The following is a 16,410-nucleotide window of genomic DNA, read 5'->3' as shown; positions in this document are numbered from 1 at the left end:
GTTTGTTTCCATGGACATCCTCTTAATTTTCTGCAGGTTTTGTTTTGGGCTAAAGACGTGGAGAGCACATTGAGCAGTCAGGTGGTGAGAGGGAACCACACCCTTTCCGTCCTTCTGGCTGGCCTGCGCAAGTATGTGCTTTACGAGATTCAAGTGCTGGCCTTCACTCGGATTGGCGATGGGGTCCCCAGCTCTCCTGCTGTCATTGAGAGGACAAAAGACGATGGTGAGTCTGTTGGGCTGTTGGGGCATTACTGTTTAAAATGGAGGACTGAGAGCCAGTGTGGTGTAGTGGTTAAGAGCAGGCGGGTTCTAATCTGGAGAACCGGATTTGATTCCCCTCTCCTCCACCTGAGTAGTGGAGGCTTATCTAGTGAACCAAGAGGGCAATGCTTCTTGAATACTGAACACATTCAGTTTATATGTGGCACACTCACTGAAAAGTCACCAAAAGCGAACAAGTCTTTTACTCTCCAAAAATCCTCATGAAATGCAACACACACACACACCCCTACACACATAGAAAACAAGTTCAGTTTTCAGTATTCAGATCTCAAGCTAAGTGAAAAACCAACAGCGGGCCGGAGGGCTTTACAACCCAAGTCATCAGTGGAAGATAACCGAAGGCCTAGAGCAGGGATCAGCTAAATGTTATCTCCTGCAAGGTAAACGTGGCTCATCGCTGAAGCAGATCTAGTTCCATTAGCACACAGGATTGTCCATACCACGCCGGCTGCCTCTGCTGTGGTTGGCACATGGCGGAAGCAAAACATCTAACAATCTCCGCTGGCTGTGGGAGCTCTGGACAGAGAGCAGTAATGTCCAGGAGTTACAGTAGCCAGATCCACAGACCCACGCTGTGCCCTTGCCTTGGCTGCTCTTAAGATGGTAGCTGTCCCCAACTGACTTGACCACCGATCAGTCCAGGGCGTGAAGGAGGCAAGGGTGTGCTTGACCAGTTAATGGTATACGTTTCTAAGAAATGTGCAAAGTGATGCTGCAGTAGAAATCCCATTCCAAAACAAATCTGCGGGTTACAAACAGATTACAGCATACTGCTGCTATTAATCATCATGTCAATTATCAATAATGTTATGTGGCATGTTTTGAGCTAGGCAAAGGGGCTTTCTTACTGACTCTTTGATCTCTCCTGTTTTGAAATCTTGAAGCAATTTACCTTTAAATGGTAAAAGATCACCAGCCCCTGGGCTGGAGGAATGACGCAGCAGATGAGGAACATCTATTTATGTAACAAGGTGCTGCTTCCAAGTGTGTGGTATGATTTGAATCCCTAATGGCCCTTGCAGTGTTCTTGGAAAGCTTTATTAGTATTCCTGGATCCTTATCTTATAAACAAAGGATAGGGCCCGAAGGTGAGAAATGGTGGCCTGCTTGCAGGGCGGGGGGGGCACCCAGCGAGGTTTTGTCAGGGGAGAGATTTGAATCGCAAACCCAGCCCACCGTCTGAGGTGCCCTGTGAGCCAGCTCTGCCTCTTTATTTAATCCTTTATTGCTTTTACTTAAAACGAAATTGCTTGGAGTAACACACAATTCATGTCAATAAATGACACCGCATAAAATGTCAATAAAACAAAGAGTAATAATGAAAAGATAGATAAGGATTGCTTTTAAAAGGAGCAGCAGGCACGTTAAAAGTTGTTAAGTAAGCCTTGGTAAAACAGAAGGCCTTAGCCAGGCAGCAGAATACCCCACCGTGATCCCCACCTATACCTTTTGTGGTACCTACCAAGTGGTTTTAGTAAGTGGACAAAGTTGGATGAAGCTTTTTCCCAGCAGAGCTTCTGACTGGTCACTGGAGTTAAGTTGCTTCAGTAACAGCTCCCATCACAACACAAGGATCTTCACTGCGTCAGTACGCATATATGCAGGAAAATATTTTAAAACAATGTGTTCATGTTAAAGGCATCCTGTTAAACAGAGCTTTTGCATGGAATGCTGAAAAGTGACTGTGATGCTTATGCACAACCACGGTCGCTGACGTTTTGCAGTTGGATCAGCCTCTCGCTGTAGCCATCTTGACGCTGCACCTACCACCCAGTGTGAAAAGTCCAAAAACGCCCTCAGGCTCATAACACCTGAGGACATCTGAAATACCGGCTGGGGACTGAAAAGGGCCAGATGCTTTTCATCCCACCAATATTGGGCTGTTCTCCTTGGCCTTCATCTTCTATAGGGAAGAGATACAGCAGCAAGTCAGAAGCAGGCTTAAAAGTCAGAACTTCCAAAATGGAAAGGCTGAAAGATCTCATGGATCCACAGCCTGAATTTGCCTTGTGACTGTGGCAATCAGAAACATTAGAGGCAACAGCAGGCTGGCAAGTGATGTACCCCACAACCCTGCGTTCATTTACCCCACCCACTGGATGCCGTGGATCTTACTCCCTAACAAGCATGTCGGGATCATGGCCTTAAAAAGCACAGCTGACTAACAAAGGATAAGCCAAATGGTGGGAGTTCAGCAGCTGTCTGCTACCTGTTTGCAAGTGTTACAGACATTTGTTGTGACTGTGGTTGGTGGAGCCAAAACCTACTCCAGCATGGTGTAGTGGCTAAGAGCAGGTAGATCCTAATCTGGAGAACTGGGTTTGATTCCCCACTCCTCCACCTGAGTGGCTGAGGCTTATCTGGTAAACCATATGTGTTTCCACACTCCTACATTCCTGCTGGGTGACCTTGGGCTAGTCACAGTTCTCTCAGAACTCTCTCAGCCCCACCTCCCTCACAAGTTGGAGAGAGGAGGGGAAAGGAGCTTGTAAGCCACCTTGAGTCTCCTTACAAGAGAGAAAGGTGGGGTATAAATCCAAACTCCTCTTCTTCTTCCTAGGGTTGCTGGATCAGTCTGGGTTGTGTGAAATCATGTCCCTAGAAGAAGAAGAAGGAAGGTGTGTCAGTTCTCACCTCTTGTCAGCCATGAGACTCACTAAGGGTTATTGACAAGATGAACTGAGATAGATTGACATCTGAGCACTTGGGAGGAAGGATCGGGGGTGGGGTGGGGGTACAAAGGGATGGATGTTTAAATAGAACACACGCCCAACACTGCAGGAACCACAGTATAATGAGACAATGTTTGGCTCATTTTGACAAACCTTCGTCTTATCTTCCTTCCAGTGACACCTGTTGGCAAATGGTGCTGTTTGTTCTTCTATCCCCAAACTCCTGGCATAGGCCTGCTTTGATTCCTTCCTGATCAGTTTAATTAAAAGCATTATAGGTGTGAGCAGAGGTGGGATTTCATCTTAAGGGGAACATCCGAGCCTCTGGATTTGCACATTATCTGCAGCTTCCCCCAGGTGACCTTGATACAGGTAATCTGGCTGCCTGCCGTCTGTCAGTAATGCGCCTCTATCTGATCCCTCTCTTGCGCTCATGACCCAGTGGAAGTGCTCAAAACAGAGACGCAAAATTAGAAGACAACTCAAACTGTGAGCTAGCAGTGAGGCTGGAGAATATTATTCCAATTGTGCAGCCAAAGGAATGATATGGAAAGCAACCCTCTTCTCTCTCAAGGTAATTTAGCACTTCACTAGCGTATGGCAGACAGGAATACAATAACCAGGGGCCTCTTGCGCGTTCTGATTGGCACATAGGCATCTCCAGGTAGGCCCTTATACGAGCCTTCCCTCTTTGGTCGGATTTTGTTTGTCAAAACATCCCTATAAATACCTATACTGCTGCAGTAAACTACTGAAATCTGAAGCGGCAGCATTTCAGGAATGATTACTGTGCGGATAAGTACTCACGGTGCATGAAATTCATCAGTCTCCTTGCCCCAAAAGCACTTTTGTGCACCTAGATGCCTTCTGTTTGCCATTCCCCTTCTCGCACTGTTGTGCCTGCAAAGGAAGGAAAGAGTGTCCCACTGTGTGTCTTTGTGTCCGTACGGTGAATTGGGTCTAAGCACCCCGTACAGCACTCCGGTGTAACTTCTTCAGAACTGTCCCCTATATGAGACATTAACAGGGTGCCTCAGTTTCTGATGACAACGACGGGTGTGTGGATAAGGAAATTATAATTCCTGAGAAGAGAACAGCATCCAAGCATCTGCTTGACCTGCAGGAGGTCCCAGGTTCAATCGCCATCAATCCCAATTAAAGAAAGTGGTGGTAGGTGACAGGAAAGGTCTCTGCTTGAGCCCCCGGAGAGCTGCCACCAATCCAAGAAGACAGTACTGACCTCGATGGACCAATGGCTTGATTCCGTACAGGCAGCTTCATCCAATCAAGCCCTTGATGTCCTGTATCTGCCTGTTCAACTTAAACCCACACTCAGGGTGTTAGCTTATTTGGTTAGTGGCTGACTGTCCTGTTCAATGTCTACCATGTTTTTTTTAAAAAAAACCAATCCTAACAAATCCTTTTGGTGTTTCTGTGGCTCTTTTCCAGCCCCCGGCCCCCCTGTGAGGTTGGTGTTTCCCGAGGTGAGACTGACATCTGTTCGCATTGTTTGGCAGCCACCCGAAGAGCCCAATGGGATTATTCTCGGTAAGCAAAGCACGGTGGCTCCACTTCACGGTGACCCTATGAGTCAATGTCCTCTAAAACGCTCTGTCGTTGACAGCCTTGCAACGTGATAACCGTGGTGTCCTTTATAGAGTCATGTGGGGCTTTCCTCTTCTTCTGCCACTGTCAGCTTTTCCTAGCATGACTGTCTCTCCAAGTGACTCGACTCCTCTCATAGCAGCACCACATGTCAATAGCACTGTTGTCTAAAGAGCATCTCACCTGCCCCTGGGTGTACAAGGACACCCCTTGTGTCGAAGTCATTGAAAGTACAAGAATACAGGAAGGAGGCTTCCCTTTGAATGCAGGAAAAGGAGAATTGGGAAGTGGTGGCGTAGTGGCTAAGAGCAGGTGCACTCTAATCTGGAGAACCGGGTTTGATTCCCCACTCCTCCACCTGAGTGGCAGACGCTTATCTGGTGAACAAGATATGTTTTCACACTCTACATTCCTGCTGGGTGACCTTGGGCTAGTCACAGTTCTCTCAGAACTCTCTCAGCCACACCTGCCTCACAAGGTGTCTGTGGTGTGGGGAGGAAGGGAAAGGAGCTTGTAAGCCACCTTGAGTGTCCTTACAGGAGAGAAAGGTGGGGTATAAATCCAAACTCGTCTTCTTTTTCTTCTTTGCCTAAATCAGAATAACTTGACCCTAATTGAATGGTGAGCCTTACCACATAACACCAGCAGGAAGCAGGTTTCTGAGATTCTATGTCAGAACAGAGGCATCAAGAACAGAAGAGTTTGTAACTGCGAACATTCATAAACTCGTTCATCAGACCACCAGAGTGGTCACGTCCCTGTCTAAGTGCATTGAAACCAATAGGCTTCGAAGGCAGTCAGTTTCCTAAGTGCTTCACTTACCCTGCAGCTTATTTGACAATCTAGCAAAAGACCAGGGTGTGTTTCAGAACAAGCCTTAAAGAAAACATAAATGAACGAAAACATCTTCCCTTTCCGTATATGGCTGCTTTGGCAGAACTAGTGAGAGAGTGTGGCTACCGCTCCAAAACATCCTGGGAAACAGAATCCCCTGGGGTAGCTGGGAGTACTCTGTAGAGAGTTCTCACCATCCTCAGGAAATTCCAGTTCCTTGGGAGAGAATCAAGAATATCAGAACAGGTTTAAAATCAGTTCTGTAGTATAGAGACACTCGAAGAACCAAGTTACCAGGGAGGGGCGGGCGGAGAGATTCAAGGGGTTGGCTTCTAAAGTAATGTATGAATTGTGAAATGAATGGAGTTTGCATAATCCACTTTCTCTGCTGCAAGAAAGGGTTGGCCACTGCCTCTTTGACGTGGTACAGATTGATGATTTCATTTTCTGAAGCTTGTAGACAGTGGGGCCTACCGAGCTCATCCTCCGTGGATAATCCCATGTGCCTTTGATTGCCTCTTCCCCACAATCTTCAAAGCGCCTTCTTCGCTGGCTTGAAATCCCATAAATCCTTCCGTGGGGAAAAAGAGCGTTGTGTGCCACCCCCAGTATACATGGTTGCAACAGCAAAACCAGATTGAGTGAATTTTCTCGAATCCATTGACTACCTGTGCTGATAACCTTTTATTTATTTGAGTTATTAGAATGTTGTACAATGCCGAACAGATAAATCCAGCGAAGTCCTTTTCTATTATTATCTTGCTTAGATCAGAAGTCTTTCTTATGTTTTCAAACGTGTACCGTTTTAAAGTACCGTAAAAGCCATGTTGAAGCACAGCTAACATGAAACACAAAAGATTTTACTGGACGAACTAAAGGGAGCTTTAACCACTGACTGTGAAATCTCTACTGATTTGGATATGTTTCTTTAAAATAAGGTTTCTACCATTCTGTGGAACTGTGCAGAACGGCAGACTCTCATGTACAAGGGTAACTTGAAATGCAAACCATTTACGCTGGTGATACTGCTGTAGTCTCACAGCCCTCTGAGTATACAAGTGCTTTTTTTTGCAACTAATGCTTTTGAAGCCTCCATCAAAATACGGCTGAACGTTTCAAAACGAGATCAGTACCCACCGGCTCCTGGAGAGAAAAGTGCTTGGTTTTAAATATTTCACGATAAATTGCTCCTGGTTAGCTCCGGTTCCTCTTTTGGAACGTGCAGCAATAAACATCTGAGCGTTTACTTGGATGTTCATTTCTACATTCCAGCCCTCAATCCCTCTCTTAAAATGCTATTAAAAATCAAACTTCTGAGATGTGGTTCATATGTAGATTTGATACTGTCTTACTTGGTCTCAATAGACCCCTGGAGCCGCTGCGGAAAGCAGTTGCCTGTCTTTGCTTTTAAAAAAAATTCTGTCTTTCTTCCAAGGCAGCAAAAATGGATCCAAGACCCCCCCTCAGTCCCCCGCCAATTTTAGTCCCTGAGGAAGGTCATCTTGAAAGAGACCGGCCCAAAGTCCACCAGCAGCCTTCATGGCAGGTGTGGAGATTTTAAACTTGAGTCTTCCAGACCGTAGTCCAACACTGGACACTGAAATGACATATTGAGACTCAGGGTCATGTAGTAGTCAGAGTGTCTGACTACGATCCGGGAGATCCAGGTTCGAATCCCCACTCTGGCATCAAATGGGGAAGCAAATCTGATTCACCGGATTAGAGTCTGCTGCTTATGAGGAAGAGCAGGGAATCAAACCCAGTTCTCCAGATCAGAGTTTGAGTTCAGAGGTGGGTTAAGCAGTTGCCCTAATACTCTGCTTGTGAAATTCCCATTGGCATCTGGCTGCTCATACTGGAAAACAGATGGCAAGTTAAGATAGATTTTTGGATTCTTCAGGGCAGTTTTTCTGTTGGTGTTGTCTCTTTGGTAGATCTTTGAGTGCTCCCCTTTCCCCCTTGAGACCATTCTCGTTGTTAGTTTTCACGTTGCCTTTGATTTTGTGTCATCCCCTGCTCACGCAAGATCTATCAGCTCCTCAAGCAATGATCTTCGCTGTCCATTGTTTTGGTGAGTGACTGCCAGGTTGCACATTGTGAATCAGTGTTCATGAAAATGTTGCTCATGGAATTGGAAGAAAGCCTCTGACCTGGATGAAGGGCCGTAGGAACTAGCAGGAAGTGGAAATGTCTGAATTCTTATATGAGTATTTCTATTACTTCTTCCCATCCGGGGCCATTTTTTAACCACTCTCATTTCTTCCTCCAAACATTAGCTTCTAACTGTGCCTTGAATAAGTCATATTGTCGTAGCCTCGTCTTCCATCACCATTCCACACTGAAAACATCCCTGCGTGTTTCTTTTTTTTTTGCTTGTGATTTTCTCGACTGTGTTCGGCAATCATTTGAGTTCTGTTTTATACCGACTTTCTATTCCTCATGTCTTAATGGCCTTTAAAATGCTTATTGCATTTATTGCTGTGTTGCTTCTGCAGCCCCAGGGCATACGTTAATTTCTCTTCGAACACTTTCCATTTACCTCTATTGATTCCTCTTGTTTGATTCCACCCAGCGCTTCTCTCCCACCAGTCTTGTTCTCCTTTTCGTTGTGGAAGTTCCATGTGCCCCCTTCATACTCTAAACCGCTACTGCCACATCACAACCCCTTTCGGAGCAGATTTTTCTGTCCACGCAATTCCTGCCCTCTACAAGTACAATTTTCATATTAGCGTGACATACACAGACTGGCTTGGTGTGTGATCTCTTGTCCTGCACTGTCTTAAGTGGATTTTATCAGAAAATTAATTGAATTCATCTCAGAAGTGGTTGAATGAATTAGCTATTGTCCTTGGTGGGCAGAAAATCATCTGCCTTGTGAGCCAGCCCTATACTACTTTGATGTCATGTTGGAGAGGGAGCAAGCTTGTTTTCTTCTGCTAGGACCAGGAGTGATGGGTTCAAGGTGAAGGAACAGAGATTCCACCTAAACATCAGGAAAAAACTTCCTGACAGTAAGGGCTGTTCGACAGTGGGATGCATGACCTCGGAGTGTGGTGGAGTCTCCTTTGGAGGTTGGATGGCCATCTGTCAGGAGTGCTTTGATTGTGTGTTCCTGCATTGCAGGGGCTGGACTTGATGGCCCCTGGGGTCTCTTCCAGCTCTATGATTCTACTTTATCCAAAACAAAGTCATTCTGAGTGCACGCTGTGTTTCTCCCAAAAAAGTGTGACTAGGATTCCAGCTTTGGTTACACATCTGTACATTCCAACCTTGTTGGTATGTTTATAGGTATTTTCCCTTGGCTTCTCACAAGGCAAATAGCAATTGCTGGTTGATATTGGGCCAATCACGGTTCTCTCCAAACCCTCTCAGCCCCACCAACCTCACAAGGTGTCTGTTGTGGGAAGAGGAAGGGGAGGAGTTTGTAAGTCACTTTGATACTCCTTGTGGTTGAGAAAAGTGTGGTATAGAAACCATCTTTTCTTCTTTTACAAAGCCTCATGTATTAACACATCCACATTTGTCCCTGGATTTTAGAGCCCCAAATTACCTCGGTTTGTTTCCAAATTGGAAAGAATACATCAGGAATCCTCAAGCGTGTCATTTAACTTTTTCTTCCAGATGTTCAGAGAGCATCATACATATACAGCTTTCATTTCCCACAGTTCATTTACACTCTTCTCCCACCTACCTGACCCATCCGTGGCTGTGTCTGCTGCAGCCACCGGGTATCCAGAAGAGAATCCCTTCGTTTTTGACGGCCTAACCAGCCACAAGGGCCAACAGGGTTGCCGGAGCTAGTTATACGGAGTTCAGACTCTTGTGAGAGGAAGGAGTCCCACAGGAGGCGCTATCAGGGATGCACGGCTTGCTCCATTATTTCAAAGAAGAATTTGGGAAGGGGACCTGGAGTATGGGCTGCTGGGGCGGGCAGTACAGGTGGAGCAGGGGTGAAGGTAAGTGAACTCCAACAGCCAAACGTGTATTGAGTCAGCTCTAACCAAAAGCATGCACTAATTATAAAAGAAACAGCTTAAAAGCTTATGTAGGGGAATGGCTATCAAGACCCTTCCAGTAGGATTCTCTGAAAGCTATTTCTAAGCTTTTGGTCTGTTGCTCTAGCTTTTCCTAAAAGCCCATCCCCCCCATTCATATTCATATCTAAAGGCAAGCGGCTCAATCCCTGCTCCAAAACCCACGTGTGATTTCCCTTCTTCTGCCTTTGCTGCTTGGCTTTTGCGTGGGGGTCAGGTGCTCTGGCAACGCTGAGTGCCAAGATGCTCGGTTTTCACCCAGCCAAATTTGAATATATATGGCCTCCTAATCTCCTTCATCTGTGTATGTCCCCATTCCAAGCCGGGCTCGCTCTGAAATCTTGTTGGCTGTAATTTGAGTATCAGCAAAACACAGTCCTCTGCTCCGGCATCTCCGAAGCAGCAGAGTCTACTAGGGGCATGACATATTGACTGGAGCGGGGGAGAAGCCCTCGCTCTCTCATTCGGCCGATGCAAATTATCCCGTTTCCTCCCAAGCAGAGGCAGGAGACAGTGACATACAGGGAGAAGGGAGGCGATCTGTAAAGGCCTCACTGGCCTCACCATGCACAATTAGCATCATCCGTATCCCAATTAAACCCAAAAACTTTGCAGGAGGATACAGAGCAAGCGTGGAATTGGCTGTGTGAGGAGCATACTAAATCCCTGCTTGAGGCCTTGGTTCTGTACGCAGCATCCCAGCAAGCGGGAAAAGAGATGGTTTCCACCCACTATCATGGCCTCGGTGTCACTGATATCCTTCTCCCATCCTCGACACCCTCCTGTTGCCTTCTGTTTTCCAAAACCTGGTCAGCATCCAAAGCGCAGCGGGGATACTTCTGTCCAAAGCCACGCACCACAGACAAAGCCCGCAGAGCTGTTTGGAGTTGAAAGTGTGGTCAGAGGGCTGGCAGATGTCTGTCGCAAACCGAGTTCAGCCGCATCTGCTTGGGGTTTCATTTGGCGGCCGTGCTCCCCCCACCCCCCCTTGCAACGCTCCCCCACCATGTAACTTGATGGAGCATTTAATTGTGTGAGCTGCAGCAAAGCCGTCCCTGCCATCTCTGATATAAATTGATTTTAGAGTTTAGCAGCTGGGCTGACTTTCCAATAAGCTCCAAAAGAAAGCGGACCTGGAGTATTGGCGAGGCTTTCTCCAAATGAGTTTGAACAGTTGGTGCATCCTCTTAGGGGACAAAAGGCCCATTCTGTTCTGCTGGATACATTGACTGGCAGAGATGGCTTTTTTGGTAATGAGTCGGGCGATAACGGTTGGGAGAGTTTACAAAGTGAGCAGGATTCTCCTGAACTCCCCCACTGGTTCCAGCTGTCCCTCATCCCATTAACCATAGGCTGGCTTCAGTAGTGTCTTGTTTGGTCACCCTCTCAAGGCCAAAGGCCGTGGGGCCAGATCCTGAGCTTCACAGAAATGCTTCCCCATCACTGCCACCAGAACTACCACGCCTCCCAGATAAAATTGAGATGTTTGCCAAGCTGCTTCTGAGCTTAGTTTCCAGCAACCTTGAGCTAGTTGTTGTTTTTTGGACAGATGTAGAAAGCAGAGAATTTGGCACCAAGGACAGCTGCCCCTGTGGCCCACTGGAAAGTTTTTGGAACATAGCTGGTTGGCCGTGGTTGGAAACAGAATGGGCCTTTGGTTTGATTCACCAGGGACAGTGGTGTTGTTGTCTTGAAGGTGGTCCACCGAAACCATTTGCTGTAGAACCTGGTGGAATGTTCAGCCTGCTGAGACCCAGGCCCTGTGGAACACGTTTCACTTCCACATGGCCGGTAAGACAGAGCTGTTCCACCAGGTGTATGGTTGAGGTAGCAATGGTTTACCACTCCAACAACCTCCCCCTCCCCGCCCTTCTCCCTTCCTTTTTTTTTTGCATTCCTGTTGTTAAATATAGGAATTCATTGTATTTAATATTTAATGTTGTAATTGCCAACCGAGTTTATAATTGCTGGCTTTAATCTTTGATTTTATTGTGTTTATTGTATGCTGGAAGCCTCCCTGAGCCTGTAAGGGGAAGGGGTGGGTGGGTGGGTGGGTGGGTGGGTGGGTGGGTGGGTGGATGGATGGATGGATGGATGGATGGATGGATGGATGGATGGATGGATGGATGGATGGATGGATGGATGGATGGATGGATGGATGGATGGATGGATGGATGGATGGACGGATGGATGGATGGATGGATGGATGGATGGATGGATGGATGGATGGATGGATGGATGGATGGATGGATGGATGGATGGATGGATGGATGGATGGATGGATGGATGGATGGATGGATGGATGGATGGATGGATGGATGGATGGATGGATGGATGGATGGTGGCATGTAGCCTGAGAACATGTTACGTGTGAATTATTTCAGCTCCAGAGTCTGATCAACACTTGGCCACCATTAACTAAGAACAAGAGACTGTCATGTGGGGGCACAAAAACACTTGGCTTGCAGGCTGTATGTCAAAATACAAAGCTTTTTTGAAACCATGTGCTATGGGAAGTCCTCAGGAGGTGCCAGGTTGGCCCCTCAGCATCTCCAGCTGAAAGGATCCGGGAGCAGGTGATGTGAAAGACTTCTGTTGGAGACCCTGGAGAGCCACTGCCAGTCAGAATAGATGAGACTGACCGTGAGGGGCCGGGGGTCTGATTCAGTGTTTATCTTGATTGTCCCATCCATGATTTGGGATAAAACAGTTTCGTGTGTTCATGTATTTAGATGGGCAATTTTTCCAAACTTGATGCTTGGGCAGAGGCGTGTCATGTGTCAACCGCTCCCCTATGAAAACCACTTGTGCATTCCTGATAATGTGTATGTGTTATTCACTGGGGCCTTGATGCAAACATCATCCTAGAATTGAACCTTTTTGGTTTGTAAACGTCCTGTGTTTTCAGCTGGGCCGCGTGGAGGGGCAAGGTCAAAGAGCTGGTTCAGAGACCTGCAGGTGTGTTGAAGGCAAAGTTTCAGTTTGGGGGTGGGGACCTTGTTTCTTAAAACACACACATACACATACGCACAAGTTGTGAGGATTGCTGAAGTTGTCATTCTTCAGGTCATGAATCCCTTCCTAGGGATTCTAAAACTTAAATCTTGGCTGATCAAAGTGGATGGCACGAAGGCCTCATGCCATGCACAACCTGTGCTTTTGCAGACTACAGTTGCAGATTTGGGGGGGGGGGTATCAGCTTTCAACACTCAAAGCCCCCTTTGCCAGATACTGTGGATATTACGACCCTGTGGGGCGGGGCTCCTCTCTAAGGTCTAGGCTTGGGGGGGAAGATTGCTCGGAAGAACTTCTCTGCCCTCTCGCACAGCCATATCTCTCCCTAGCTGCATTTTTGGGAGAAGGGGCGAGGGGAGAATAGATTTCCCGCGACCCCCCTCGCCACGTCAAAGATCGGCAGCATGTACTTTTGTTTGGAATCTGTGGCTTTTTTGAAGCCATCAATATGCTGCAGGGAGATGAAACCTCGGTTCTTTTAAGGAACGCCATGTGAAACAAATTTCATGGTGGATTATCACTCAGGCCTTCTCCAATTCATCAGCAAGCCAGTAATTTCCCAGATAATGTACCGCGTTGAACTTGGTGGACAGGCAGGGATGTTATAAAACTCAGCTGGTAAACACTAAAAGCAGCAAATTGCATTGTTTTGCCTTCAAATAAATAAGTAATTAGGATGCAGTAATGGTCTTTGGCAGTCCCCCCCCCCCAATTAAAATAAAGAATTGGAAAAACAAACCCAACTCCCCCTGTTTTTCTTTCTTTTTAATTCAGGATATCAAATTGCATACCGCTTGGCAAGCAGCAATCCCAACAAATTCATCACAGTGGAGGTCGGCTCCACCGTCAGACAGTTCATGGCCACCGATCTCCTCCCTGAGTCTGCGTACATCTTCCGAGCGTCTGCCAAGACCCGACAGGGCTGGGGTGAGCCCTTGGAAGCCACGGTCATCACCACAGAGAAAAGAGGTAATGGCTGCAGCCAGGCTGGGGTTCTGGTTCCACTAGAACAGCTAAATGTTCCAAATGTCCCCGGACAGACATTCAGGGCTGTTCACTAGCTAAAGCATCAGATTTTTTCGTGGTGTAGTGGCTAAGAGCAGGTGCACTCTAATCTGGAGAACTGGGTTTGATTCCCTGCTCTGCCACTTGAGCTGTGGAGGCTTATCTGTTAAATCGGATTAGCTTATGCATTCCAACACACACTAGCTTGTGCACTCCAACACACCGCCAGTTGGATGACCTTGGGCTACTCGCAGTTCTTTGGAGCTCTCTCAGCCTCACCCACCTCACAGGGTGTTTGTTGTGAGTGGATGGGAAGGGAAAGGAGATCGTAAGCCCCTTGCAGGAAAGAAAGGTGGGGTGTAAATCCAAACTTCTCTTTTTACATTGGTTCATGCACAGTTTCCCTGCAATCCAGGTGAAATACCATGCTATGATCTGCGAGAAATTTTAAAAGGCATGCATCTTTTCAGCCAAAGAGACCAACTGGCCAGTTTGTGAGTCCATGTACATACTTGGAATTCTTAGAAATTCTTGGGTGAAAATGCCGGGGTTCTGGGAAACATTTTCTCTGTCCATGATAATGCCAGCTAAATACGGCTGCATGGAAGATACTGCTGAGCACGTAATAGCTCCATCACATCATTTCATTTTCACTTCACAATAACAATAGGGTCTTTCATTGTTAAGCTCTTTGGGGTACTTTGAATACAAGAGCCATTCTCTGAAAGGCAAAGTTGCCCCTGGTGTCTGGCCATGCACATTCCCCATATTGTTGGGTGTGGGAGAGCGAGAGAGGAAGGGAAGTAGTCAAGATCATGTGGCAGAAAGTCCAACAGAAAAGTCCGCGTGGGCAGGGGCCAAGATATTCCTGGCAAAATCACATAACACAGGAAGTCAATCTTAGCGCCCCCTCTTCTTTTAGTGCACGACAGCTTGCCATTTGTGACTTTTGTTGTGAAAACACTAATTAGGGAGAAGAAGAAAATTATATCCTGGTCTCGTTGTGTCCCTATTGAGGCCACAGCAAGTCATGGAGGCAGGATGTCTACCAAGACAGTAGCACAGAAAGGGAGAGTGAAGCCTTCTCCCCAATCCTGTGGCTTTGATCTGAGCTGCAGAACCCCCCACCAGCCGCTTTTTAAGGTTGTTCCAAATACATCAGGACAATCTCATCTCGCCCAGCCTGTGGTTTTGACCCCATGGGCACTTCATGTGTGAGGCTCGCCGGGGCAGGGGCTTTCTACTTAATCTGCAGGTCTACTTTTTGTCTTCTGCACGGAAATAATTGCTCTTCTGAGCCATCTAAACTCCACAGAGCCTGCATCGTAATGGCTTTCTCCTTGCAGTGGGGGAGTTTGCGTGGCCACGAGGGAGACCTTTGAAATCGCTAGAGAGAAACAGACTAAAAAATTTGTGATAAGTGGTGGCGGGGAGGGGGGAGAACGAATCCAAAGTGTTCTCTATCACCTGTTTAAGGTACATCCATCCAAAGGAAGCTTTGGGTCCCCCGGGTCATTGACAAGCGCTCGCTTCCTCTGGCGGAATAACCCCAAGCACTTTAAAACTGACCTTTGCATCATCTCGTATGCCGGCACTGAAGGCTTGCTGAGGCTAATGGCTTGTGATTCTTTTGGCACCGTCAAGCAACCAGGAGCTGCTCGTGAGACGCTGAGCCATAAAAGCGAATGTTTTCAGAGCAGTGGGGAGGTCAGGAAGGGGAGGGGGAAGAAACATTAACCGTCCTTTGTGCGAAGCTGTCGGGAACCGAGGCGGCCTGAGGTACGTGTTTGCGGAAGCAGGTGCTGAAGGAGCTAAAATGGAACGGGCTCCTCCGAGGCGGGTCGCCACAGTGTCACCGAATCAATGCCCGCTTTATTACATGCCACACGTTTTTAAATCCAAATCGACAGTCTCCATAATAAACAATTAAACAATTATTCCTCAGTCTGTTGAGTTTGGCTATGGAAATTGATTGGTGCCAGGAGTTGGCGCCCAGGTGGGAGATCTCCATTCAGGCTGGCGAACTTCTGTCTGCCCTGGTTGCGGAATTGGCTGCTTTGGCTCTGCAGGGACAGAAGATAGGCCCACAAGACCTGTCCTTCAAGGGTGTGAGCCAAGGAAGTTAAAAAACTGCATGTGCCATTCTATGCAGAGAGTGCGCAAGTGCTTGTTGTGCACCGCCATCCATCTGAGCAATTCCTCATGTGCTGTATGGAAGGTACTGCAGCCTTTCACTGTCTCAGATGCAACCTTTTTTAGTCTGAGAAAATGGGCCCATTGTACATGGAACACTTGCCTTGGGCCTCTTAGCTGTGCAGTGGAGCTATGTGGGGTCTCCTCATGTTTCTCTGTTTACACAAAAGGAGCCAGCCCACAGCCCACTGTTCAGCTTTTCAGCTGAATTCTGCTAGGCCTCTAGATCTCCTGGTTCTCTTAACTCTGCACATCAGCAGCCTTGAAGGCACAGATCTCATCACATCTGGAAGTCTCAACACTGGAGCTGATATTCTTTCCTCCTCCCACTCTGTCTGTCTGTCTGTCTGTCTGTCTGTCTGTCTGTCTGTCTGTCTGTCTGTCTGTCTGTCTGTCTGTCTGTCTGTCTGTCTGTCTGTCTTTGTTCTGCTCACTTTCCTGCCTCTCTGACTTTTCTTAGAGGACAGACAGGCTGACTGGAGGCTGTGCGTCTGGCCACACCTTCCAGTTAGCCTGGCATTTTGGAAAATCAATTTTGACAATTAATTCTAGAATTGGTGCTGGTGCAAATTTTAGCTCCTTTCTGATCCTTCAGTTCATTTGCACCTTTGAGCCCTCTGCATGCGTGCGCCCAATGGGAAGAGATTACAATCGAAGTCAGCGCCACACGTGCGATTACATCAGAATCCTGTTCCTGTTCCCGAGTGTCACCAGACACAGGAAAGGAGCTTAGCACTGTCGTATTTAAGATCCGCAGCAAGATTGCT

The 16,410-nt window shown here is 47.2% G+C and overlaps 1 protein-coding gene across 6 annotated transcripts in view; it reads left to right on the top strand.

Annotated features, from left to right (window-relative positions):
- SDK1 (sidekick cell adhesion molecule 1) overlaps positions 1 to 16,410 on the top strand; it is a 536,293-nt gene that overhangs the window by 445,006 nt on the left and 74,877 nt on the right. For all 6 annotated transcript variants that reach the window (XM_048493601.1, XM_048493596.1, XM_048493599.1 and 3 more), the window contains 3 exons: positions 37 to 226; positions 4,407 to 4,505; positions 13,220 to 13,414. In XM_048493601.1, the coding sequence (XP_048349558.1) occupies positions 37 to 226; positions 4,407 to 4,505; positions 13,220 to 13,414 (484 nt within the window). The remainder of the gene's footprint in view (positions 1 to 36; positions 227 to 4,406; positions 4,506 to 13,219; positions 13,415 to 16,410) is intronic.

Source organism: Sphaerodactylus townsendi, linkage group LG04 (assembly GCF_021028975.2).
Source record: "Sphaerodactylus townsendi isolate TG3544 linkage group LG04, MPM_Stown_v2.3, whole genome shotgun sequence".
Classification (NCBI taxonomy): Eukaryota; Metazoa; Chordata; class Lepidosauria; order Squamata; family Sphaerodactylidae; genus Sphaerodactylus; species Sphaerodactylus townsendi.
Note: the sequence above shows the minus strand (reverse complement) of the source record. Positions and strands in the feature narration are given on the sequence as shown.